Source organism: Clupea harengus, chromosome 19, assembly GCF_900700415.2.
Source record: "Clupea harengus chromosome 19, Ch_v2.0.2, whole genome shotgun sequence".
In the NCBI taxonomy this organism is placed as follows: Eukaryota; Metazoa; Chordata; class Actinopteri; order Clupeiformes; family Clupeidae; genus Clupea; species Clupea harengus.
Genome location: NC_045170.1, coordinates 8,349,350 through 8,376,849, shown reverse-complemented (window position 1 = coordinate 8,376,849; position 27,500 = coordinate 8,349,350). Strand labels below are relative to the sequence as shown.

Below are 27,500 nucleotides of genomic sequence, written 5' to 3'. Positions count from 1 at the left end.
TCTGGGGGTAATGAGTTCACTGTGATGTCATTGTAGTTAGTCAGACATATTTTAAGCTTGTGCTGACTGATCGTCATGGGCCAGGGTTTTCACTCCAGATGATACTGGAACAAGACTTCAGCTTGAACAGGCTGGGGGTGTTTTCTACTGCTCACCCAGGGAAGCTTTCCATCTGCTCCAAGCCCTTGGCTGTCTCATAATTCAGACTCAGAGCATCTCACATGACAACATGCCCATCAGGCAGGTCTAATAAAATGCTGAAGTGTAACATTCCAAACCAGGCGCACTGACAAGTCCCTGGGAAATCCCCTGAGATATGCTGTATACTCTCACTGTATAGTCATATGCACTCACTGTATGGTCATATGTGCTGTATACTCTCACTGTATGGTCATATGCACTCACTGTATGGTCATATGTGCTGTATGGTCATATGTGCTGTATGGTCATAAGTGCTGTATGGTCATATGTGCTGTATGGTCATATGTGCTGTATGGTCATAAGTGCTGTATGGTCATATGTGCTGTATGGTCATAAGTACTGTATGCACTCACTGTATGGTCATAAGTGCTGTATGGTCATATGTGCTGTATGGTCATATGTACTGTATGGTCATAAGTGCTGTATGGTCATAAGTGCTGTATGCACTCACTGTATGGTCATAAGTGCTGTATGGTCATATGTGCTGTATGGTCATATGTGCTGTATGGTCATAAGTGATGTATGGTCATATGTGCTGTATGGTCATATGTGCTGTATGGTCATATGTGCTGTATGGTCATAAGTGCTGTATGGTCATATGTGCTGTATGGTCATAAGTGCTGTATGGTCATATGTGCTGTATGCACTCACTGTATGGTCATAAGTGCTGTATGGTCATAAGTGCTGTATGGTCATATGTGCTGTATGGTCATATGTACTGTATGGTCATAAGTGCTGTATGGTCATATGTGCTGTATGGTCATAAGTGCTGTATGGTCATATGTGCTGTATGGTCATAAGTGCTGTATGCACTCACTGTATGGTCATAAGTGCTGTATGGTCATAAGTGCTGTATGGTCATAAGTGCTGTATGGTCATAAGTGCTGTATGGTCATATGTGCTGTATGGTCATAAGTGCTGTATGGTCATAAGTGCTGTATGCACTCACTGTATGGTCATAAGTGCTGTATGGTCATATGTACTGTATGGTCATAAGTGCTGTATGGTCATAAGTGCTGTATGGTCATATGTGCTGTATGGTCATAAGTACTGTATGCACTCACTGTATGGTCATATGTGCTGTATGGTCATATGTGCTGTATGGTCATATGTGCTGTATGGTCATAAGTGCTGTATGGTCATATGTACTGTATGGTCATAAGTGCTGTATGGTCATAAGTGCTGTATGGTCATAAGTGCTGTATGGTCATATGTACTGTATGGTCATAAGTGCTGTATGGTCATAAGTGCTGTATGGTCATAAGTGCTGTATGGTCATATGTACTGTATGGTCATAAGTGCTGTATGGTCATAAGTGCTGTATGGTCATAAGTGCTGTATGGTCATAAGTGCTGTATGGTCATATGTACTGTATGGTCATAAGTGCTGTATGGTCATAAGTGCTGTATGGTCATATGTATGGTCATAAGTGCTGTATGGTCATATGTACTGTATGGTCATAAGTGCTGTATGGTCATAAGTGCTGTATGGTCATATGTACTGTATGGTCATAAGTGCTGTATGGTCATATGTACTGTATGGTCATATGTGCTGTATGCACTCACTGTATGGTCATAAGTGCTGTATGGTCATAAGTGCTGTATGGTCATATGTGCTGTATGGTCATAAGTGCTTTATGCACTCACTGTTTGGTCTGGTGATCTGTAGGGTTCGCTGTATGTCTGGCATAAAGGTTTTTAGGGTTCCATAAAACAACCTCATGGTACAAAGATTGAGTTTTTTTTTGTGTAAGACACAAGAGTAAACTGAAACATTTAGTTAATTTGTGTCGTTTTGTGTCCATTTGAGGTCATTTAAGAAACAAGCCACTGAAACATTCTGTTTCTATATGGAAATATATTAAATGTACTGATCATCTAAAAATAAGTGATTCTTGCGCAAGGAAAGTAACTAATGGCTAATATATTCACATAGAACAGATGTGTTGTTGTTCAAATCATACACAAATTTCCACAGTAACTGCTACATTAACTCAGAATCCCTAACTTGTCCAGGGTGAACACAACAGCCTTTCCCTAGCACTGCAATGTAATCCTACAGGGGCAAGAAACTGTGACTGTAAGTGAAGCTGTAACAAATACCATATTTAACAATCTTTAACACCACAGTTCCACAATTCTCTGTAGCATATTTTGACAAAACAAAAGACTGAAAGAACATTAGGAACATGATATAGCTCTCTCTCTCTCTCTCGGTCTGTCCATCACATACACAGATACATCCACACAAAAGCAGGGGGAAAGAGAGAAACAGTGATAATTAATAGTGACCCAATGTGGAAAACGACACGTCATCAGTGTGATCTCTCTGGAGAATTCTCCAGGCCATGCCAAATGCCAGAGGTGGACCTCACCAACTATTTCTGCAACCACACACACACCCAGAGAGAGAGAGAGAGAGATAGAGAGAGACAGAGAGAGAGAAGGCCTCCAAGTCCAATAACTTAAGACACCGATGGGTGTGACATTGTAACCCTGCATTCACCACCCACAATAAACCATTCTGCCTCACTGTGGCATCTGGCCATCTAGTGCGTGTTCAATGCCTCCTACTCCGGATACTGGATGAAGGCCTGTTCTCTGCTCTACACTTCAGTCTCAGCTATGGTCCTCCAATCTACAGGAAGTGGATGAAGGCCTGTTCTCTGATCAACAGCTCAGTCTGTGCTATGGTCCTCCAATCTACAGGAACTGGATGAAGGCCTACTTTCTGATCTACAGTTCAGTCTCAGCCATGGTCCTCCATTCTACAGTAACTGTACAATAAACACACAGTGGCTTTCTGGCACGGGGGGTTGAAATGGGGAATGTGAGCATTTAAGTGAAGCCTCAGAAGACTGCCATGGCAACGCAGAGACCCACGTGGGCAAGGGTAGGTGGTCTAGTGTCTAATTTACACAAGAAAACATTAATTCCCATACACATGTACCCATATGCAATAAACACACCACATATTTCCTCAAAAACACACTTACAGTGAATCAAAATCAGGCTCACCAACTGGACCATCGAATATGTGGATGACTGCGATTTACTTGACTGTATTTTGTGTGATTTTTGTGTGACTTGACTGGATTTTAAGTGTGAAGCAAACGGCTGTTCAGCAGTCTGAATTATGCGATTCAAACACATTATAAACTTTAGCACAAATACAAGCTAAGCTATGATGACTATAAAGGCACAGTGTGTTCAGGGAAGCTTATTGGGCACTGCAGCCAAGCATTTGGGTCTGTCAGGTGTCCATACTCACCAAATTCAGTTTATTTGATGAAATTGATAAAATACTTTTTTTTATCTTTTTTTTTTTGCTTTTCTTGCCAATGACACAAGTGATTAAAGCTACTTGTAGGAAACAGAGCCAATGATCACCACCTGAAACACATCTTAATGCCAATGTGTTTGGTGAGTGACAGCGTGTAAGCCTAGTTTCTTCAACAGCCAAATCGATAATTAAATCATGTTTCCAAATCCTGTCACCTGAACTATATTTTAATGATTGTTCAAGAATGACTTAATTAAGAGACATAGCACTTCTCCATCAGGCCAGCCCCGATTGGTTGAGCCCAAGAAGCCTACTTGCTGGATAAGCATCCATAAGTATTGTGTATCCAGCTGTGTGAGGGAACCTGGCTTTCACCGAGCTAAGGTAAGGTCCATGACTACATCTTCATTCTTTCAAATCAAACTAGATGTCATAGAATCTTCAATCAATTTAAAGGGACTGCAAGAAAATCACAGAACAGAATCTTTAATCCCAACTTCATATACAAAAGTGTTCGGGTGCTTTTGAATGTTTCCACTTTATTTTCTGTCCTCTCAGTTCCCTCCACACACGGGCTCAATCAGTGATGTCTCTCTTGGGATTGTAGACTGACACAGACCTTCAGGCCAAGCATGTTACTGGGTTCAAGTCTGCCATCTGATATTGGAGCTATATGAGGCATCTGAAGAAGAAGACTGCATCACACATGCGCACACACTCAATCAAACACACACTGAGAGACATACTGAGACAGTGTGAGAGACCCTGAGCTAAGGCCCACACACAGTATTCACACTGCAAGATGTGAAGAGAGAATGGCCTCACACAATCACATAATTACAACTTCTAGAAAAAACATATAAGCGTAGCGTCTTTGAGTGTCTAGAAAAGCGCTATATAAAAATAAAGAATTATTATTATTATTATTATTATTATTAATTCTATAATAACTCGACAAGTAGCTAACAAACACCACAGGGCTAGTTATTGGGCTCCAACACTTGTTATTACCAACAATAATGAACCACAGCATTATCAGCCAAATACACATACATAGTGGTACTGCATGTTCTTCATGTTACATATATGTACTTTATAATGTTTTAAGTTTACAATAAAACAGTGCTGAGCTGTGATTTCCCTTAGGATAACACTGAATATTTGTGTTTACTGCAGGCAGCTTGTGTGTAGATTAGTAGGTTACCTGGCCTACGTCCAACAACGTGGACATCAAGTCTTACGTTGTGGCTCTGATTTAACATGGTCTGTCTAAACCTCACTGTGTTACTATTGGATATGTGACAGGTGCTGCAAGAACTGGCCAACAACCTCCGCAATGATGTAACGAGCCCCATGGATTGTGGACAGAAAAGAGGCTAGACAATAACGAGAGAAAACGAATGGAAAATGAAAAGGCTTATTGTTCGAACCTTTGTTGTTACTGATGTGTCTTCTGTTTAACTGCACACACAGCAAATGTCTCCTAACACAATACACGCATGTTTCAGTGGAGCGCGCCAGCCACAAGCGTGTCGCCCGCTCGCTCTCGCGCCATCAAATCCTTGTCTCAACCTGGTCTCACTATTTTGTTCAGGAGGTTGCCAAAATTAAACGAAAGTTTATTTACCTGTGTTCTCTTCTGTGTTATTACGGCAGTGTTGCCTTTATTTTCCTTGATCCCACACGTCCTCAGCCGAGCTGGTCCCTGTGCGCGTCCCTTCCCCAAGCCTTCTTGTCAGTCAACTGAGCAGGGCAGCAAACGCTTCCGGGACTTCCAAATAAAGCAACAGCAGTGAACCTGCGGGAGGACCGGGAAAACACTGGGATAATTCCTAGACGATGTCCCGTCTCCTTCTTTCCCTCTACGTATCGTTGGGCGCTGCTGAAATGGTGTGTAATTCTGGAACGTGTGATTAACGGTTTCACGACAGAGGAAGGTAGCCTAAATTAGAGCGCGACCAAACATTTGACACCGGCCGATGCTCTGGACTTAATTTCTAGGCACAAAGACGGTTCAATGAAACCCAGAAGGATAAACTATAAGAGCTCCGATGTAGTACAAATATTTAATTTAGACATGCGTTTAGCCAATAAACATTACAGGTATGTAGCATCTAAACAACAGAGTGCCCCTCCCTCCCCTGCTTAGACTCAGACCATGCTATCTTGAGGTATTTGATTTGTTGTTGGAAAGATTACTGAGTGATCTATGTGGAGTCATGTGGAAAAATTTAAGTCAGCATTTGTTCAGAGGGTGGGAGTTGGGGGGTAATCACAACATGTCTCCTAAGCCCGCATGTTCTTGCAGTTTCTGCTGCCCTGGTTGGGACTGTCTCTGGGGTGACAGTGATGAAGGATGGAAAGTGTGTCTGCTGTGTCATGCTGTGTGTGTGTGTGTGTGTGTGTGTGAGTGAGTGTGTGTGTGTGTGAGTGACTGCATGTCTCTTTGTGTGTAAAAGTAGGCCTAAGTGTGTCATGTTACAGTTGACAGAAATAGTCGGTGAGCAGCCAAGATATCACTGAGATGGGACAGCTGACTGGCATCTCTTATTGATTAGAAAGTCCCTGAATTATTGACCTGCCTGTGGAAGCGCGTCGGCCATTTTGAGATGCCTATGAGGGTGACGTCTGTGCACCATGTTTGTGAAACCTTGGTGATGCTATTTTCAGTCATGGCAGACACACAAAGGCAACATGGTGGTGAAATTCTTTAAGTGCCTACTGTTCTTTTACTCCTTCGAAAACCTCTTTAAACCTTTTAAACCTACAGTCGTCGGCGAAAGACACCAAATTACTTTTCTTTCCTCTCACAAGAAGTGGATTGGGAGTTACCATGCTCTTGCTTTTGTGCTTTGTACGCAGCAGACCCTCCTGAAGCCTTCAGTCTGCTCCAACCATCAACCTCTATCTGGCAAAGACTGCTCCAGTTACCGTTCCTACGGTAGATCTGGCTGCACCTCGACTTGGGTTAGAGGGATCCGGTGGTATAGTATGATGTGATCTGTGTCAGTCACAGATAAAGGAAACAGCATGCATCCCACCTGAATCAGAAATGTCTCTTCCCCTAGCTGAAGGCCTTTTCACAACAAAGTATTTAACACTTTTCAAAGAGAATCATCAGGATTTTAAGTAACTCTCTTCATAGGCAGATAAGCCTACAAGCACCTTTAATGCCCTAGAATACACTTTAATGTAAATCTTCTGTAACAGAACCAGCACCAACAGAACAAAGTACCAACATGATGATTGTCAGATAACTGTCTTTAGATAACTTATAGTTAATAAATATTAAAGGATCCTGACGGAGCATTGTTACAAAACTTTAAAAACGTGGTGGCGTCATGGCTGTGGCGAGATATCTTAGTGTTTAGAAATAACCACAGATTTCCCAATTCCTGCGGGCCTGATTATCATTGTGATCAATTCTGCCAGGAAATTGATCGCCTTGAAACACTTGTGATCTGGTTCTGTGGAGTTTTACTCAGCAGAAAGCCAGAATGTTATCTGTCATGTAAGTTGCTCCACCCCCCCTCTAAAATAATGGTATTCTACATCCAGGTCTTAACTTTGACTGTAGAGAGCACATGTATAACTGGTGTTACAGAACAACCACCAGTCACACCAGAAACATAAAAAAATCTTCTAAATGAAATCATCCGTGGGTCACCAAGAACTTCTCAAATGAACACAGTCAAGCCGATTTGAGAATCATTTATTTCCATGTAGAGTAAATAGTGTGGAAACTCTTAAATAAAGTTTGAATACAAACAGGACCTTTTGCATTTTAAATAGTAGATAACACTTACATGCCTCCAATCCAGTGACAATGAAAAGCTTTCTTAAAAAGTTTTTTTTGTCATTTATTTTCATATTTTCCCTTGTAAGAAATAATTCAAGTATAAAAATTCCCAACATGTGTAAAATCGCCAGTCTGAGGAGTATTAAAAGCAACAGAAGCACAGCTATGCAACCATGACAACGACTATACATTCTAATGTATGTTGAGCAGCGCTTTGGGCTGTTTCTCCTTGGATATCATTTCAACAGTTCTAGAAAACAAAAGAGGCGAAAAAAAAGGGACTATTCGCCCTGGAATAGGGCCAGCATTTTAAATAAAGTTTCATACAAACGGCATTAAACTAGCCAATATTTAATGTCATAATGTCATGTCCTAAAATGCAAAATGCACAAAAACTAGAATTGTACAGTGCACATACAGATTTCCATCTTAAATAAATTCTACATCAATATTTTGGTTCAGTATGTTAATCATAATAATAGTAATAATAATAAAAGTAATAATGATAATGATAATAATAATAATGCAACTAAATCTACTGAATAACTTATATGCCATGAGATGAACACATGATAGTGATACAGTACCGCCACAAAGCCTTCATCTTTCAGGCGCAACATAGTCTCACCTCTCTGAATAAATATCTTAAATAGTCAATCTCTGCTCTCTTAAATAGCATTACGAAAGTAAGGCACAGGGGGGTACCCTTTTACATTTGCAGGTGAACCCTTTAAAACTAGAGTGCTGCTTTGTAATACAAAAATATGGTGTTAGTTCTTCTGAGAATGTAGCTGTTCTTTGTTTAGCTTTGTTTTTGCTGCTCGTCAAAATCCATCCTCTCCTCACGGAGGACTGACGCTGGTGGCTGACTCTCCTGCTGGATGAGGAAACCACAGAGGTGGAGGTGGTGGAGGTGGTGGTGGTTGTTTTTGGGGTGTTCCACGGTAGACAGAGGTGTGCATTGGACCGGATGGCCGATGGGGAGTGTGTGTCTAGGACAAGGAGAGAGGTTACTGGGCCACCATCCATTGTGCACCTCATGCAGTCTCTCGCTCTCGCTCTCTCTCTCTCTCTCTCTCTCTCTCTGCCTCTCTGTCTGTCCCTAGAGCAAACTGGAGTCCCACACAGTGGAGGTCCCACCACAGTATGGGATGTTGAGAGGTGGAGTAGGAGGGGCTTGGCTAGGGGCTGGGAGGGGGGGATGAGGAGTCCTCCAATCCCACTGTGGGTCTGGAAGTGCTGACACGGGTGGTGGGGGTGTGGGGGTGTGGGGGCAGAGAGGGATTAAAATGTGACAGCTCAACAAACGAGCACAAGTGATGCGTTCTTTCCAGAGTGGTCGGTCTGTGTGTCACTGCCTGTCCCCTGCAGCTGTTGCCCAGCACACACACACACACACACACACACTCACTCACACACTAACCCCCAGCGTGAGAGAGAGGGACTGCACCACCGTGCTACCTGACCTCCATGTCCATATTCTGTGTGTGTGTGTGTCTGTCTGTCTGTATGTGTGTGTGTGTGTGTGTGTGTGTGTGTGTGTGTGTGTGTGTGTGTGTGTGTGTGTGTATGAATGATGTGATAAGTCCTTCTCCTCATCAGCAGTTGGTTCTCATTGCTCAAAAAACTGATTTGATAGAGCTTGGTGGATGCTATTTGTTATTCTCTTTGTGTAGTGCATGCATCAATGTGTGTGTGTGTGTGTGTGTGTGTGTGTGTGTGTGTGTGTGTGTGTGTGCTTTGCATAGGTCAAGAGGTCAAAATGAGAGTCAGAGGAAAAAGGGACATTCAGCATTTGAAAGATGAAAGGTAGTTCTGAACATGTGACATGAGCTACAACTGTGTTCCTTACGCTCGCGCTCTCGCTCTCTCTTTTGCTCTCTCTCGCTCGCTCTCTCGCGTTCTCTCTCTCTCTCTCTCACTCTCTCCATTTCTCCACAGTTATTCCTACAATTCCCTGATCGGCAGAGTTCTCTAATCACTGTAAGATGCTCCGTTTTTTCCCTGATAAATCAGAAAATAATAATAATAATAATAGTAATAATAATAATAATAAACTTCAATGCACTTAAGAAGACAGAACATAAAGGAGCCCTTTCGAAGGATAATAAATAAGGAGTTAGCGGGCTTTGGAACCACAATGCCGCAGAAGTCACGTCACCAAATGACCCCTGACCCCTAAAAACCTGCCCCCTACGTTAATGACAGCTAAAGGACCTAAGGCCTCAACAGCTACAATATACCACAGTGATTAGTCTTTGCTCTTCTTTAAGCAATAAATACTCTACTTTAAGAATTATACCGTATGTCAAACAACAATAATTGTAATAATAATAACGATAATGATAATGGTAAAAAGCTACATCTCCCTCCGTACTCTTTCTTGTGATTTTTTTTTTTTTGTCGTAATTTTATCTCTGTTTTGTTCTTTTTTTCTTCCTTTGTTCGTTTGTTTGTCTTTTTTTTTGGATTGGAAAAAAACACAGCAAGTTGGAAAGCTACGGAGTTCCCACCTCACCAGTCCATCGGTACCCAAACACCACCCTCCCTTTCTCCTGCTGACGGTACGCCCATCCAATCAGCATCCACTCCCTTGCTTTCAATTCCTCGTCCATGGCCAATCAGCAGCGAGCAGCTGGGGGGGTGTATGGGCAGCACCTCCCCGTCCCCCTCGTGTCTGGCTGCCAATTGGCTGTTATTGCATGCGGTCAGCTTGCAGTTGCTGGGGTTGGTACTGGCCAAAGGCGGCGGCGGCGGCAGCTGACCCAGGCGTGGCGGTTGTCAGGGGCTGCTGCACCGCGTATCCGTATCCGGCGGTGGCAACGTAGCCCGCGGCGGCTGGAGAGGCGGCGTAGGGGTACTGGTCATAGGCGGCCGCGGCGGCTGCAGCACTGGCGGCGGCGCTGTACTGGGCGTACGCGGCACCCGTGTAGTCGATGTAGGGCGAGGAGGCGGAGGCGGCCGAGGCAGCGCTAGGCTGAACGTGGGGGATCACCATACTGGGCTGCATGAAGGCCTGAGGGTACACGTAGTGAGCTGGGATCCTGCGGGGCACACACACAACAGGACTGATGTCAGTGACATCAGGAGCAGTGACCTCATGATATACACACACAGACACACACACACACACAAACAAACAAACAAACAAACACCATACTGCAGAAAACACACTGCCAACACCAAGCAACCCCCACCCAGCCCCGTGAACACACACACACACACACACACACACACACACACACACACACACACATACACACAGAAACGTCCACAAATACACAGTCCACTGACTAAGACAGGCCCCGTAGAGTTGTTCACTGTTTAGTTTATAGGGTTGCCAGAACAGGAGTCACTAACGACCTTGGAGAAGCACTGAACAGTATGGTCATCGGCCACTTTGGGTTCGCCTAATAAAATGTTTAAAATGTCAAGTGTTTGAAAAAGGAACTCTGGGTAAATCAGCATAGCCATGTGAGAGGAGAGAGGAGGGGAAAACCAACATGGCGACTAAATGAGTCCCAAACTGGAGGTGTGAGGTTTCAGAACAAATTGGGGGTGCTGATGGGGGGTGGGGGGGTGTACATGACCACAGGGTGCTGATGTCACTGCACTTGGCTCAGATAGGGAGGGGAGGGAGAAAGAGAAAGGGAGAGAGAGAGAAAGAGAGAGAAAGGGAGAGAGAGAGAGAAATGAGGGGTGCTTTGTGAAAGTGTCCCTGCCACTTTGACAGCTGGACGGTTTTCAAAAAAGCCTCTGCTGGCCGTTTCCCCTCCGCGGTTGGACAATGAGCTGGGTTACACACACACACACACACACACACACACACATAAGCGTGTGCACACACACACACACACACACACACACACAAACACACACACACAGGGCTGTTTTGATTAAATAAGCGAGCAAGAACAATGAGCACATTCTGTGTTTCACTGCTCTCATTTTCCATCCTGCACTCCTCTTCTGGTCTCTCTCTCCAACCTGGTGAGTGAGACCATTCTCTCTACTGGTCTCTCTCTCCAACCTGGTGAGTGAGACCATTCTCTACTGATCTCTCTCTCCAACCTGCTGAGTGAGACCATTCTCTCTTTGGAAAGTTTGGAACCAGCCTTGAAAGGGGCGAGGGTGTGTGACTGATTCATTTAAGCAAATTGATCAGACTAATTGATCAGATTTGATTGTAGAATTGCTTGAGAGCACAACCCATCATGGCAACCCTATGGTCAAAACGCAACTACACCATCACTACCTTCTCTCTCTCTGTCACACACACACACACACAACCTAAAAATAGATCAATTTAAAAAAGAGAAGGCAAACAAAACAGGATGAGGTATAACACAAACGTCAAACCGAGGTCACCGGGTCAGCCCAAACCAAGAGTCAGGAGCACAGCACAAACACTCCAAGTCAAAACACAATAATACACATTAACAAACAACTCAAAGAGTAATAAAATAAATAAATTATATATATTTATATCTATCTATATATCCAAATGCTTAAATGATATTCAAATTCTATCCAAACAATAAATCCAAAGCCTTCTTGAACAAGTGACAACATTTACACTCACACAGACACACACCAACACCGTGTCATTAGAAGATGAACATTTAAAAGACAAAATGCACCGAAGACACACAGAGTATAAGAACACAGTCAGAACACATCAACACAACTCCACAAAAAAACATAACACAAAACACAGCACAAAAACACACAGCAGAGTTCACATTCTCTCTCACACACACACACACACACACTCCAGATGCAGTCCAAGCAACACAAACGCACACAAATCCTCAAACACATTACAAAACTCTCTATCATAACCACACAAAAACCCATGAACAAGTATAGCCATCCTTAGGCAGGCAAAATGACCAAACCAGTTCAAGCAAAACTGTTTAACGCCCAAGCCATCCACATTTAAATACGATCTGGTGTCTTTTTGGACACCTTCCTTCTTGGTTCAGAGTTTAAGATGTTTTTCTGCAGCATATCTAGCATGCTGAACCGCTTCTTCCTTGATGAGGACTGTATGTAAGATTTCGAAGCTCATTTAGTCGACTGAACCCAACCCTTCAATGTACTACAATAACTACCAATCCTGCATCCTTATACTGCATATAGCAGGAGCAGGTTAGGTATACATTAATTAATAGGAGTGAGCTCAAGAGAATTAAGCATCTAATTTTTTTAAACGGGTACGGAATCACTTTAACAAGCTCCTATACCTTGAGTAGGACATTCAAGTTGGTAACCATCCTCATTTGATATGATTTAGAGATTTAAGCCACTTCTACACCTTATATACAATACTTTGGCCCCTGTTCTGATTCCATGGACGTTGTAATGGGGCATGTGTATCGTTTCTAGGCTACGGTTTGGTCCGTAGGTCTGCTCTACAGAGTCTACAGTGGTCAAGTAGCCGGTTTCTGCTGCCTCACTCTAGCTACAAGAGGGGGATTCTGGGAAAGCACAGCTGGCGTAGGACTTTGACTGGCAGCACCAACTGGGCTCCAGCTATTTTCTGCCCCTTCAGTCATCTCTTGCAGGCCAGACTGAAGTCCGGAGAGTGCTGTCCCCTTGTCCCATCCAGAAAACTTGTCCTGGCACTCTGAATGCCATGTCTGAAAACACACTAACTTCCTATTTATACACGTGTTTATGCAGGTCCATCTGTCTCCATGTCAGTCTGACTTTCTCTCTGTCTAATCCATCCCTCTCCATCTCTGTTCTATAATTAAAAAATGTGGCACTGGTAGAGGAGATGATATGCCCTGGCCCCTTTCCACAGGTTAAAGGTCAAACAGTACGCTCTATGGTCAACACAATTGTTTTCTTCCGATCTTATCCGGATTTACAAAATCGATTTTTCTCTTGTTGTATTGGATATCTATGGTACACATTAAGTGCTCTAGCTACGTTAAAAACTCTGGCAATACCAATAAGGCCTATTAGGGAGGAAGAGAGACAGAGAGGAAGACAGGGAAAGAGGCGGAGACAGTGGCTGAACAACAAAAGGCACATAAGGGAGAACGAACAGAGAACACACCTGTTGCTGCTTCTGACTGAAACAGATTGGTGCTCAACATCAGATGGTCAGAGACTCATCTTTTCAGCCGAGTCACCCGTCCGTCACCTCTGCCATCTACACTAGAGTCAACTTCTGAAAGGTTCTACCTGCGGCCAGAAGCCACACACAGCATAGCAATCACGGGCTCAGTAAATGTTAGTCGATTGACTCAAAGCAGTTGTGGTAGCAAGCCTTGATGTCAATGCAGTGAAAAGTGTTTTTTTTTTTTTTAAATGGCCTCCTGCTTTTGAAAGAGGTCAGAGAGAGGTTTCTATAAAGACCCCCCTGGGCCGCATGAACAACCTGTTTTTAAAGGGCATCTCATCGCTACATTTCTGAGCCTACCCCCGACCCCCACCCACCCCCATCCGGCATAACCCAAGAGAGAGGGAGAGACAGAGGGAGAGAGGAGAGAGAGTGGGCTTCATGCAACTGCAGTGTCAGCAGTGCCGCCTTTGTGCCGCACAATGGGCCAACTTGTTTTCCTTAACGCGGCAGGGCCATGTGACACAAAGCTTGTTCAGGGGCTGTGGCATCCAGACATTTGTTTGTGTCACAGCGTTGAGACAGAGAGACCTCGCTGTGCGGCACACAGACCCACACACATGCGCGCGCGCGCACACACACACACACACACACACACACACACACACACACACACACACACGTGCAACCCCTTCTACGTTGCACGCCTGGGGTCCCTGGGTTAACTTTCTGGCCTGTAGGACATCGTTCACTTCACTTTAGATATTTATGTGGAATTTTGATGAGGAGTTAATTAAGTCAGAGTACCCGAATTACTTCAAAATGCTCTGCAGTGCACAAGGATTATGTTCACGATGGTCTTGGAATACTATACTATGAGGCTGTGTGCGGCTGTGTTTTAGGTCCCTAAGTCCGCGATCCAGTAGCTGAAATGACAAGATAAGGAAGAGAGGATGAAGGACAACTTGACTGACAGAGAAAGAGTGAGAGAGGAGTAGAGAAAGAGTGAGAGAGAAGTAGAGAAAGAGTGAGAGAGAAGTAGAGCAAGAGTGAGAGAGAAGTAAAGAAAGAGTGAGAGAGAAGTAGAGAAAGAGTGAGAGAGAAGTAGAGAAAGAGAAGTAGGGAAAGAGTGAGAGAGAAGTAGAGAAAGAGTGAGAGAGAAGTAGAGAAAGAGAAGTAGGGAAAGAGTGAGAGAGAAGTAGAGAAAGAAAGGAAGGGAAAGGGAGGAAGGGGGACAGAGGGAGAGATTGAGTGAGTGAGGGAGGGAGGGAGGGAGATGCCATGACCGGTATAGCAACTCAGTGGGTTATTTCAGAGATCCCTCTTTCAGAGAGTCTGACAGAACAGCTCAATGGTGTCGCATGCAGAGGGGTTGGTTGTTGAAATGTTTTGTTGGGGGGGGCAGGGGGGGGGACACTCAACAAAGTCACACAAAAAAAAGGTTTCACTCACTCCAACAAGACATCAGAAAGAAAAAACACAAATAAGATATATTGTTAAGTGAAAACGGAATGAGAAAGTAACACAAGCTCCAGCACAAAAGCACAAACTGAAATCCCACTTTGCTTCCTCGTTGCAAAGTGAAAACTTCCTCCAAACAGTGAAAAAGAACACCAAAAACTCCAGATTTGTTTTCCCCCAAAGCACACAGTTAAGCTATCAACACCACTTCATAACGGTAAAAAAGGCACACACACAGCTCTAAAAACTAAACAAAACAAATCAAAACCAAAAATAAAAAACTCCAACATACATGCATCTGTAATCACCATTTGAGCTTGTTTGTGTGTGTTTGAGTCTAGCGGTAACAATGATCTGTGCAATTCTATTCCTCAAAGCACCAGTAATCTTAACCGATATCGAGCCTGTCGGACCAGAGAGAAATAGATAACATTGGGTCAGGCAGCAAGGTCCAGCATAATAAATACAGAAAATACAGAAAAAACAAACATTACACACACACTCTTCAACTCTCACTTGCACCATATATAGATGGCATTAAATGTGTTACAAGTATCATGTGTGATTAATATAGTTGGTGAAACCAACCGTTGGGAAGGGGAAGACTAAAGTAGTATGACTGAATGAGAATACACTTTGAGAATCCATCATGGACAGTACATGTTGGTGTGACTGCAAGTCTGCATGTGTAAGTGTTTATCTGTGTGGGGCCATCTGATTGGTTCTAGGTGGGTTCTATCCATCCTCTACTGTGTTTACACACCAGACAAACCCACTCAGTCTACACGTGTCCTCACACTTACCCATAAGGCCTCTGGATGAAGGCAGGATGGATCTGGGGCACGCCAAAGGTGAAGCCTGTGCAGAGGGACAACACAAACACAACCCTGAGTTAAGTCTGCTTGGTTCTCAAGAACATCAGCTTGTGCAGAGGGACAACACAAACACAACCCTGAGTTAAGTCTGCTTGGGTCTCAATAACATCAGCTTGTGCAGGATAAAAAAAAACTCTGCTAAATAAAATATAAAGCCATTAATACAATTGCCATCAAGTTCACCTTTCAGTGTCCAAAATCTTGAAAAGGGTATATTTAATTTATTATGATCATCAAGCAAACCACATACACACCACAAGTGCCTACAAAATACCTGAAAAGGTGGAGATTTAGCTGATGGGCAGTCTACAAAACATGGTCCACCATTGCTCCACAATCACACCCCTACCTGGCTGCATCACCCGTGGCTTGGCCCCCAGGTATGCCAAGTTGACGTTGGCCTTCCTGCCATCAATGATGGGGTTTGGATCTTTGCAGGCTCGGTCAGCAGCCGAGCGATCAGCCATTGTCACCTAGACAACAGAGCAGGCAGAGTAAGGAGGTAAGAGGTTTTTCTTTTTGCCTTTTTGTGTGTTTCCTTTGAGGGCATGCACGAAGAATGAAACCAAATTGTCCCAAAGAAACTATAGCAGTAAAGATACTCTAGAAAGTGATGTGAAAGTGAAGTGATGAATGTGTCATTGCTTGGGTATTCAGACAAAAAAAAAACGAAGTCCCTTGACACAACTTTATAAAGAAACATTCCTCAGGTGAATGACCAGGGATAGACTTTGTGTTCTTCTTTCTGTGGTTATCCAAATTACCATAGAGGGTGTCGATCTATCATAACGTTTGTAACCACAAGTAGATTGAAAATCGAATTGCCCTGAGAACCACAAAACTTGCCGTTTTGCATTAACGAAACAGAAACACCCGTTTAAACCAGCACACAGCAAGTGGCTAACACTCCATTTATGTGGATTACTCGGCAGTTCTCGATTTACAACCCATGGCTATGACCTAAAGTCACATACGAGCCAAGAGACATAAAAATGACACTACATTGCTTAAAAAAGAACATGAGATAAAACTAAGTGTGCACACAAACGTCTTTACTCCAGTGTGAAGCGTGATGCCTCGAATGAAGCCATCTTTCAACTCAGGCCTATTCCTGGGTTTACTGACTGTATAGGACTCTGAGGTGGACACTATTTCGACAGCGGAGTCTGTCAACAACCATTGCTGCCTATTAACTAACAAGCTTCCCTTCACCGCGGAACGATCTGCGGTCATTCTAGCCAGCTGAGCTAACATAGAACCTCACCTTGACTATATCCCTTCGTCACATTTCACTTTAGTCTGAGGGGGCAAATTTATTGGTAATAAATTCTGGTTCCTGATATCTTAATTCCAAGGTACCACGTGGTCCTGTTTCCACTTACGGGTGACCTAACTCGGAGTCATCGTGACAGAAGAAAAACCAATTTTAGGACCGAGTAAATCAGTCTTCTTCAGAGGAAATGCCTTTAATGGATAACCCGCTGCTTACAATGTTTTGGCTTAAAGGGAAATAACTCTATCATTTGATAGGCAACATAGGTTAATGGGATGGAGAAAACCCGTAGCACAGATGTAGGTTGACGGGGTGGTTTGTGTTGCAATTCTTGATAATTTTATGAGTTGTAACTTAACTCGGCGCGTCTGACCAAACACGTACTCAAACCTCAAACATCACAACAAGGTTATGAGATAACCCTCGCATTGACGGGGACACATGATTATGTTGCCCTTTGAAACGGTTCTAATAATTTAGCTGCGGGACTGGTGTAGTATTTTGGAAATTGAAAACAAGGATGAAAGATGAAGTTTACTTACAAATCCATAACCTCTGGACTTGCCAGTCTGTCTGTCGGTAATCACAACAGCCTCTTCAATTTCTCCGAACACTTCGAAATATTTCCTCAGACTCGAGTCAGTGGTGTGATATGGCAAACCTCCCACAAAAATCTTGGTATAAGTCGTGTCCTTCTGCGTAGTGTGCATCCTCTCAGGTCTTATTAGTGCAAAAACAATTAAGAAATAAATCAGTTGTAGGGAGGTTTCTGAGCTGATTATGCTATAACTACTCTCGATAAAACAAACGTGATGTGAATTAACGCAAACTCGTAAAACAAGTTGATGAGGACAATGACACGATACCAAAAATATCAAGGTAGAGGTAGATTATTTTATCGTCACTTGGATGAAATATGGAGCGGATTGTCTTCAAAGATCATCAGGTGGGTTCAACTCTTCTTCGGGACTGTCGTGACTACCAAAAAGAGCTTGCGATCCATTCCTAAAAGCGAGTCATGTAAGTCCGCCCATTTCTGCCGGCGAGGGCGGGCGGCTCCGCCCAACGCGCAACACGCGCTCAGACAGCAGGAAAGCGCATGGAGAAGTCAAATCGGCTCGGTCGAAATATTGGCTATGACTCTTTTTCTCAAAACCTTTCACCTTTCAACAAAAATACTTTGGGAACAGAAAAGAAAAATTTCGTGGAACAACATATAAAACACATTGGTCATTAAGTAGACTAAATGTAGGAACAGTCTTCGAAAAATGTTGCTGTAGGGATAGGCTATTACAGGGTAATTTTACTAAAGCCATACTAGTTCAGTTTATTCACATTTGGTAATTTAAAGTATAATGTGGGTTGGGAACTTAATCAGAAGTTTTTATCTAGATGCCTCTTGGGACATTTCAACAGGTGGTGGTCAGGCAGACTGAACGCCATGCGAGGGGCCAAGGTGCCGCAGGAACGCCTAGGTCTCTAGCAGCAATCCGATGACCGAGCCTGGAACAGGTGCAAGCGCCAAGCCTCTGATGTACCTACACTAGAAGATAGTGTTACAGAACACTATAATACGACATATGTTTGAGAATGTTTCTTTTCTTTTGTCTCCTTGTCTTTAGACCATGCTGAAAGACAATAGACCTTTGGTTTTGATGATTTTAAATCCGCTTGGCCTGTTCTGGATCGCCACTAATTTACTGCATTTATCTTTATTTTTACGTATATATTTAATTTCTTACGGTATAGGTAAAATCCTTAATGCAACATTGCACGGGGCACTACAACGAACAAAAGTGTGGGTCCTTTCTCCTCAAAGTTATCTTAGACTAAGAAATGGCTTACCGAGAGGTCCCCTGAGTAAAAAAAAAAAAAAAAAAACTTTAGGCTAATCAATTGAGATGAGCTTCCCTCTTCATTGGGTTTAGTTCCTTAGACTATTTCTAATCTTAAATGCACGGAAAAGTTTGCGTCATAGCAATATTTTGCCCTCCTATGTAGGGCACAATAGCTGCCATTCTCCGTTTCTTCTTGCAATTAAGCCAAAGGAACCTGATACGGAATCTGGTGAATTATTGATTAAGCTCACCACTCTGGGTATCTCGGGTTTGTTAAGCGCTTGTAACATTAGTCATTGTTGGCGCGGACACCACACCTGTATCATCTGCGCCATGCTTTCTTTGAAGAAATACATTTTTTCCAAACGAACCGTAAAATTAAACCGCCGTAGTTACCTCTATATGCATAGTTAGTTGCATTAACGAGCGGTTCTTCTGCAGCCAGAAGCCACGCGCCCGTTGAGCCTGGGGCAAAGTCGTCACGCAGGAAATCGTGTCAGATTTCTATGGAGAACAATGTGGGGGCTATCAAATTGCCGGGACCTCATCTCAGCTGTTTAGTCCGCGGTTCGCCAACTTGTCTATGATTCTCTGAACTAGTGCCCTATCAATGACATGGCCTTTTAAACGATTCATACAGCTTCGTCTAAAATACGGTTGGGATCAATAGGCCCAACTGGTTGGTGTGTTATGAAATATACATGAGAGAAGCAAACAAAAGACAAAAGAGCAGGTTGAGGTTCAGTGACCCAATGGATGGTGCCGTTGGGCAATGAATGCAGGTGCTGCAACCCTCAGAGCCTCGGGAGTTTTTGTCTCACTTAAGCCTGAGGGATGATTTTAATGACAAATAAAAATCACACACAAGTACTAGTCTTGTGCCAAAAAGGTAAAATATAGAGAGCAAGTTATGTGATGTGTTTGTCGTGGATGACATCAATCTGCTGAGTGCAACCAAATGCTCAAATAGTCAGCTCACAGTGTATTGCTTACCAGCGTAAGCACTCAAACACCGTGTAGGATATGCTAGCCACATATGCACAGACACACATACACACACCACAACAGCACTTCCAGAGAACACACCTGTTGATCACACAAAATCTAAAGGTTAAAGGTCACAAAGGAACAGCTGAAGACACACATACACACACAGCCATGCATTCCACTCTCCAGTGTGACTGTTCCCTGAAATTGGACCCCCTCACCTTCCCCAAAAAAAACAAGAGTTAAATGAATATCTATGCAAAAGCCAACATCACCGCTTCTTAAAGCCAATAAGGTTTTGAGTTACTTGAGTGTGTATATTTGAGTTGAGGAACTGGTGCTGAGCTGTACAGGTAGTGTTGTTGGGCTATTTAAAGGGAAACCTCAGGATTTTTCAACCTGGGCACTATTTTTGGATCTTTAGATCAAACATTTTTACTAGGGATAAAAATGATCAGAATTGGTCCAGCATAAAGTTAGTAGAACGCTGAAGTCAGCAACCAGAAAAAAGCTTTACAATGGAAACCTATGGAGCAAGCGTGCATGTCAAACTAAATATCTTGTTTTAGCCACTGACAGGCTCGTAAATGTTATTATAAGGGTCTGACAACATGGACATAATCCCTACAGAGATACACCTGCGTCTGTTTACTTCAATAACTGTAAAGAAACTGTAGAAAATGACTGTTTTCCATTGACCCCATTCAGTGCCCGCAGTCTATTATCGAAGGGAGACTTTAGCACTCCACGGTAGGCCAATCGACTCTCACTGAATGGGGCGCTACGTCACAAACCGGAAAAAAGAAAGGTAAAACACTGACTGTCATTTTTGTCTCCTGCTCCGTATAGAACCGTTCCATGTTGTCAGACCCTTATAATAACATTCACGAGCCTGCCAGTGGCTTAAAAAAAGCGGTTTACTTGGACGTGTACGCTTGCTCCAAATTATTCAATTGTATAGACGTTTTGCAGTTGCCGGCTTTAGCGTTCTGATTCGATACTGGACCAATTTCGATCGTTTTTGTCGCTAGTAAACGTTTATACCCAAAAACATCTACAATAGGGCCCAGGTTGAAAAATCTCGAATGCCCCTTTAATGTGTTGTCGTTTCTTTTTGAAAGACTGTCAATCATAAATAAGGATACTGATGCTAGTGCTGATCACCTCACTGTAGTATTAGTTGTAAACATCACCTTGTGATCACCCCAGACCCTGCCTTATTTATCCATCACTCTCTCTCTGCCATAGAAAGGGACTTCATACCACAAATGTGAGATTATAAAAGCTTATAAGAGCAGACAGACACGCGCACATGCACACAGAGGACTGTTTTTTTAAGAGCAGCACATGTGGCAAGCAGCATCAGGGGCTCAGAGGCAGACAAATGACTGGCAGCTGCACACACACACACACACAGACACAGACACACACACACACACACACAGAGACACACACACACACACACACACACACACACACACACACACAGACACACACAAACACACAGACACACACAAACACACAGACACACAGACACACACACACACACACACACACACACACACACACACACACAGACACAAACACTCTCCCTATCAAATTCTTGTTAACATGCACACTCACACACACATTCTGTTCAGTCACCGGGGCATATGTGCCCAATCTGCCCATGCAAAAACACAGACCTGATGCATTGTATACTTGATTTGAGACATTTATATATTTTATTTATATAGATACTGTATATTTGCTCTTTATACTGATTTGAACACATAAAACTATATGATGATATTCAGGCACTCACAAACTGTTGGCTCTGAGTATTAAAGAATACATGCACACTGTACAGTGTAAATAAACTCAGTGGGGACCGCCTACAGAGCAAACAGTTTACATATTCAGTCAAAGTGAACAATGCCACAAATACATCTACACCCAGTGCTAACACACATTACAGAATTACTTTTTAATGAGACCTAGTTTTTAGACACCTTCTAAAGTAATTACAGAGATCGACTTGCAAGCAGCGATCACAGCAAAGACCACTACGCACCACCTGTCAGCTATGTCAACGGAGAACCAGCACTGTCAACTTCACGTATCGAACCCAGATTGGAGGCACTCCACCTAGTGGGAGAATTTGGCATTACGGTAGTAATTCAGAGGTGGAAATTCACACATTATTATTAAAATACCATTAATGCTTCCTGCTATTTGCATTCTTTACACTAGTCCTTTATCGAAGAACTTTTCTTATTGGCATATTTAAGATATTTTTTTTTTGGTGTGATTTATTACAGTAAGCCCTGTATGTATGTTTATTTGCAAATACAAAGACTCTGCCAAAATGTGTTTGTAAAAAAAAAAAAAAAAAACATAAACTGCAACCATACAAATCAACAAATAAAGCTTTTCTCTCTTCCCCTCCACAAACACATTGTATGTGCAAATCTGCAGTCCAAAGAGGGATTCAGAAAATCTCTCTACTTATCCAACCATGTCTTCACACCTGTATAATATTTGCTTTTAAATATAGTTCAAATCTATACATTCCATAGTCATTGATATTGTTTTCACTAGCCGAGAAAAGGTAATGCTACTATCCCCAATTTATTTATCTACATAACAAACCCAGCTTTTGATTTTCAGTTAAAATATCTCCTCTATGTCTTCAATTTGCTGAAAAGTGGAGTCACTTTCCATGTTCAGAGAATCTGTCAAAGGGGCTTCTCTCCTTCCACCATCTTTATTTGCCACGGTCACCCCATCGCTCCCTCTCTCTTCATCCCCCTCTCTCCCACCCTCTAACCTGCCCTGGAGCGGGCCAATGTGGTTCTGGTGGTCTGGGGTCTTGGGTGGACTGTGCGGGGCCTCGGTGACATCTAACTGAAGCTCCTCCACCACAGTCTGGCCCTCGGCCTCCGCCTGAGAAGCAGCCTGACGGGGACGAGCTGATTTAGTCCTGAGCCGCACCTTCAACTCATCCTCTTGGACCTGAGCAAGAGCGTAAGATATCAGCGAGTGAGTGATGTGAAGAGAGAGAGACAAAAGAGAGAGAGAGGGAGAGAGAAGTTAGGGGGTGGAGAGCTGGAGAGGAAGGTGGAACGTCGCCTCCCTTGTACGTCGCTTTGGACAAAAGCGTCTGCTAAATGTAAATGTAAATGTAAAGAAGGGGGCTTAGGCAAGAGAGGATATGGAGGAGAGTCAGAGAGAGTACAGTCAGAGAGAGGAGAGGACAGTCAGAGAGAGGAGAGGACAGTCAGAGAGAGGAGAGTCAGAGAGAGGAGAGGACAGTCAGTCAGAGAGAGGAGAGGACAGTCAGAGAGAGGAGAGGCCAGTCAGAGAGAGTACAGTCAGAGAGAGGAGACAGAAGAAAGGAAGATGGAGAGAATAAAGGTTGCCAGGGAGAAAGACAGTGGCAAAGGGGATTGGGAGGTGAGGAGAAGGTTAGAGGATTTATTTCAATATCTTAATCATAAGAATCCACAGGGAGACACAGACTTAAAGTATTCAAAAGTATTCAACCCCCCCTGAAAGTTTTGACCATTTCCTGTTTTACAAAAGACACTTACACATAATTTCCCTATCAGTATTTTCATTGTGAGCACTTATGCTGTAGTGTATATCTAAAGGCTAAGTAAGGTATTTGTTCAAAACTAAAATATTCTACCTGCATACCTATTCATCCCCTATACATTAGTGGTGAGAGAAACCCCCTTTGAAGTAGAATTAATCCAGAGCATCTTTAGTATAGTAGAATTTATGCAGAGCATCTTTAGTATAGTAGAATTTATGCAGAGCATCTAGGTTGATATGGTGGCCCTGGACTAGTGCCACAGATTCTCAATAAGATTGTTTTAGGGCTTTGACGAAATCGTTCTAAAATATTAACTACTGTTTTTAAGCCACTCCAGTGTTGCTTCATCCTTGTGCCTTGGGTAATAGTCCTACGGGTAGGTAATCCCTATCCCGAGCATTCGTAAAGCAACAGGTTTTCTTGCGACATTGTGTAGTTTCCCAGTTTCTTTCCACAAGGTTCCCACAAGCCTTCTCCATACATGCCTGCTTTAATGTGGATCTTCTAAAACAATGTTTTTTTTTGGCCGCCCTCCAATAGAGCCATTATGGATGGATTTTGAGATTGTGGATTTCGACACTTGCACCCCCATTCCAGCCACTGAACTATGTAAACTTTTTGGGGTGATGGCTGGACTGTGGTGGCCTCCCTCACCAGTTCATATTTTCCTCAAACTCTTGGTTTGGGGGAAAGCCTCTGGGTGGTGTGATGCAACTTCCTCTCCAGCATTTGAATCTCTTTAGTCTACATTTAGTCTGTAATTTCCCAACCTGGCTGATTACCCTTTGGCAGAGTGATTTTTGCATCCAGAAGGAGATCTCTACTTTAAGCACTCATAGGTAGTACCTAATTATGATCAGTTACAGTCATATAAGTGGCACCTCTGTATCATTTGCGAATAATTTGTCATCTACCTTAATATGGAACTCAAAAGCACCGTGGGGTTTGAATACTTATGCAATTAGTATATTTCAGTTTATTTTCAATGGCAAATAAAATATATTGTCTTTTGAAATATACTAGAGCATAAATGTTCACAATAACAATATATTCATATGTGTAAGTATCCTTTGTAATTGTGAAAATGGTGACGCCTTTCAGGTGGGTTAATTATATATCTGTATGAACAACAGAGATGTTTCAGTGAAACACAGAATGATTGTGAAAGGCTAGTGGGGCGTTGTGGTGTCCAGACTATTGTTGGGTGTTTAATAGTTCTGTTACCCTGGATGTCTTCATGCTCCGTAAACATTTTTATGTTGCTATAGTAACACTGTCTCTGTGTATGTGAGTGTGTGTTTGAGTTTGTTCCCATGCGCGCCCACGAAGAATAGTCTTGACTCAACAAGCTTAAATGGGGCGACAGTGGTACAGGAGGTAGAGAAGGCGGTTAGTAATCAGAAGGTTGCTAGTTCGATTCCCTGTCGAAGTGTCCTTGAGCAAGACACTGAACCCCTAATTGCTCCTGATGTGCAGTGTGCCATCAGTGTAAATGTAAAATGTGTATACATTGTAAGTCGCACATATGTAAGTCGCTTTGGATAAAAGCGTCTGCTAAATGACTAAATGTAAATGTAAATGAGAGAACCATATCTCTGTTTGTCTATTGAAACATACATGGGATGAACTAGATGACATGTTTTCATCTGTCTTAGCAGTGCATTGTCAGGCCTTGACTGAGAACGTGAAGGTTAATATAGAAGCCTGCACACTGGTGGCTCTCTTTGCTATAATGTAAAAAGAATCTGAATGGCATCACTACCTCTTGGACCTCCATAGTAAAATGTATCAGGGCACATCACAGAGTGTGAAAGTTGCTGATCAACTTGGCACATATGGTTTGCACACGTTTAAATAATTAAATTATAAACTAATGTGCGTGTCAGTGAGTTGCTTTGAACAAAGGGGGAAGTGCACAGAGTTCAAACTCAGTTTACCCTTTTCTCATTAGCTGTTCAACTCGAAGAAGACCTCTGTCTGTCTGTCTCTGTGTCTCTGTGTCTCTGTCTCTCTCTCTCTGTCTCTTGCTCTGTCTCTCTCACCTGTCGTCGCTCCTCTACCTGATTCATCCTCTCTTCGATGTCCTCCTTCGTGGTCGTCCCTGACTCCTTCCTCCCCATCAGCTTCTCCAGCCGGGGCGGGGGCCTCCTCATGGGCTTCTCTGGGTCCTCCATCTGCCACAGGAAGGAAACGCATCACTTCCTGCCACTCCTGCCAGGTCACTCAGAAGGATGAGATCAACTCAATGATGAAATCGGCTGAATGTTTGGTGCGGAGTAAAGAGCTTGTTATTCTCAGCGTTTCCTGTGGTGTAAGCTAATTCCTGTGTGTAACAGTGTTTTCAATCGTATGTCATTGACTAGACCCGTTTTCTGCATGCATTTTTTAACGTGTGTGTGTTTGTTTTTCTTTGTTATTAATAATGGCCAGTTTGTTAGACCCGTGGCAGATGATGATAAGGCTGTTTGTGTTGCTGGCTGATGCTGTGGGCCGTGTACGGTGCTGTGGGTCGTGTGCGGTGCTGTGGGTCGTGTGGGTGCTGTGGGTGGTGTGTGGCGCTGTGGGCGGTGTGCGGCGCTGCTCACCGTGATGCTGTAAGCCTCTTCGCTGCTGGCTGCACGGGCCTGGGCTGGAATGATGCCCTGACACAGCAGCTGCTTCAGAATCTCACTGGACTCTTGTCTGGGTGTGGGTATGTTGTCCTGTGCCTGGTCCAAGCTGCTGGCTAACACACACACACACACACACACACACACACACACACACACACACACACAAACACAGAAACACACTTAAACACATACACACCACATTCACAAATATGGCTGAGATTGTCAGTTCTTTCTGAAATCCTCAGGTCAGGGTCGTTGGTTTCCAAGTTCCCATAGACTACATGGTCTAAAAAGTCCCTTATACCCATGGGCTATAAGCCTATAGCCTTGAAGCCTAATTTCCATACTATGTGTAGGTTCATTTTACATCCGCTAACACCACTCACCTCTCAGCGGTGGTAGCTGTCTAGGCACTGCCCCAGGTAAGATGACGCCCTCGGTAGCCTCCAGACCCAGTCCGCTGTCCGTGGTGTGCTTCGACACGGCCGAGTCCCCCCGGTCACCCCCTCCTGACCGCTGCACCTCCAGGGAGTTGTGCTGTTAAGTGATGATATTTAAGATGAATTTGGTTAGTCATGGGCGACCATACTTTGTTAATCGTCCACATTTCTGCTGTTTATCAGTCAGTAGCCTAGTTATTCTTGTCTATATCAGCTGAAGATGCACTTCTGATTAAAATGCGCTGGGAAATAATGGAACCGCTTCTCATATAACAGAGGGCGATTGTTTTTATGGGTCACACTGAAAAATTGATGAGAAAATTTGTACCTGTACGGACCAACCTTACAGAACCGCATGCTACTTTGAAGAACTATAAACTAACTCTGGCGTAACGCGCCCAAAGGAATTATTTGAGAGAATTCAGCCATTAATTATTAACTGTGATTGAGCAAATCATGGGTCACATTTTAACTTTACTCTATTACGAGCACCTACCTCATTTTCGTTTGAAGGTTTGACAGGTTCAACAAAAGTTATCTTGGAGCTTGCGGCGCATCCCATAATTAGGGTTACAGAAGTCAACGCTGCACTGGGGCACTATGTTTTACAGCAGCCAGTCAAAAATGAACTTTTCATTCCAGCTGCATTTCTTTACACGAGCCTGAATAGCTCCACTGGCGTCGCCATGGACTCTTTGCGTTGTCAAGGCAGGTTGCTACAATAAATCTCATCTAGTTTTTAAGTGACACCCAGTGGCCAGAGAGGGTCATGGTGACCGACCAAACGGTGCGTGACCGACACAGATCACTAGGCATTGTTAAAAGTGACGTCTTCATTACTCAGGGCCATCTTAGAAACAGTTAAATTATTAAGGAAGTCGTGACCTTCATGTAAGAACCAACAGGACACTCAAAACATACGTTTCAAACTTGTATAACCCAGCAAAATAACTATTATGCCATAATTATGCAACATGTCACTAGTGTATCTGTGATGGTTACTATCTCACCAAGCAAGATTTTTCACAGTTTGCCTATGCAGACATCAACATTCATGTTATCTAATGATATCCATTGATGTT

At 43.2% G+C, this 27,500-nt stretch overlaps 3 protein-coding genes across 6 annotated transcripts in view; all 3 read right to left on the bottom strand.

Moving 5' to 3' along the window:
* The window catches only part of cap2 (cyclase associated actin cytoskeleton regulatory protein 2), a 23,680-nt gene extending 18,186 nt beyond the window's left edge, over positions 1–5,494 (bottom strand). Inside the window, exon 1 of one of the 2 annotated variants that reach the window (XM_031586202.2) lies at positions 5,111–5,494. The gene's annotated coding sequence lies outside the window, so the exon portion shown is untranslated. The remainder of the gene's footprint in view (positions 1–5,110) is intronic. The other variant, XM_031586203.2, reaches the window with a different exon arrangement.
* Positions 5,495–7,179: 1,685 nt separating this feature from the next.
* rbm24a (RNA binding motif protein 24a) lies at positions 7,180–17,961 on the bottom strand. Of its 3 annotated transcripts, none has more exons than XM_012833342.3 (4): positions 17,507–17,961; positions 16,041–16,164; positions 15,620–15,674; positions 7,180–10,326 (listed from the first exon to the last, which is right to left on the bottom strand). In XM_012833342.3, exons 1-4 carry the CDS (start codon positions 17,672–17,674, stop codon positions 9,978–9,980), a joined length of 696 nt encoding a protein of 231 aa, XP_012688796.1. In that variant the 5' UTR covers positions 17,675–17,961; the 3' UTR covers positions 7,180–9,977. The 3 variants fall into 3 exon arrangements, with proteins under 3 accessions (XP_012688796.1, XP_031442035.1, XP_031442034.1); XM_031586175.2 differs by lacking the exon at positions 17,507–17,961 and adding an exon at positions 16,956–17,003; XM_031586174.1 differs by lacking the exon at positions 17,507–17,961 and adding an exon at positions 16,736–16,944.
* Positions 17,962–22,146: 4,185 nt separating this feature from the next.
* Positions 22,147–27,102, bottom strand: stmnd1 (stathmin domain containing 1). The gene is made up of 5 exons (XM_031586265.2): positions 26,915–27,102; positions 26,365–26,515; positions 25,952–26,091; positions 25,409–25,540; positions 22,147–22,783 (listed from the first exon to the last, which is right to left on the bottom strand). Exons 1-5 carry the CDS (start codon positions 26,978–26,980, stop codon positions 22,439–22,441), a joined length of 834 nt encoding a protein of 277 aa, XP_031442125.1. The 5' UTR covers positions 26,981–27,102; the 3' UTR covers positions 22,147–22,438.
* Between the last annotated feature and the right edge of the window lie 398 nt (positions 27,103–27,500).

Coding starts and splice junctions, on each gene's coding strand:
- rbm24a (XM_031586174.1), bottom strand. CDS start 16,924: ATGACCGCAGATCGTTCCGCGGTGAAGGGAAGCTTGTTAGTTAATAGG. Junction 16,165..16,735: donor ACACTGGAGTAAAGACGTTT/GTGTGCACACTT, acceptor TCTGTTGTCTAG/GTGACAATGGCTGATCGCTC. Junction 10,327..15,619: donor TTCATCCAGAGGCCTTATGG/GTAAGTGTGAGG, acceptor TGTGCCCCGCAG/GATCCCAGCTCACTACGTGT.
- stmnd1 (XM_031586265.2), bottom strand. CDS start 26,980: ATGGGATGCGCCGCAAGCTCCAAGATAACTTTTGTTGAACCTGTCAAA. Junction 26,516..26,914: donor AACCTTCAAACGAAAATGAG/GTAGGTGCTCGT, acceptor ATCACTTAACAG/CACAACTCCCTGGAGGTGCA. Junction 26,092..26,364: donor ACAGCTACCACCGCTGAGAG/GTGAGTGGTGTT, acceptor TGTGTGTGTTAG/CCAGCAGCTTGGACCAGGCA.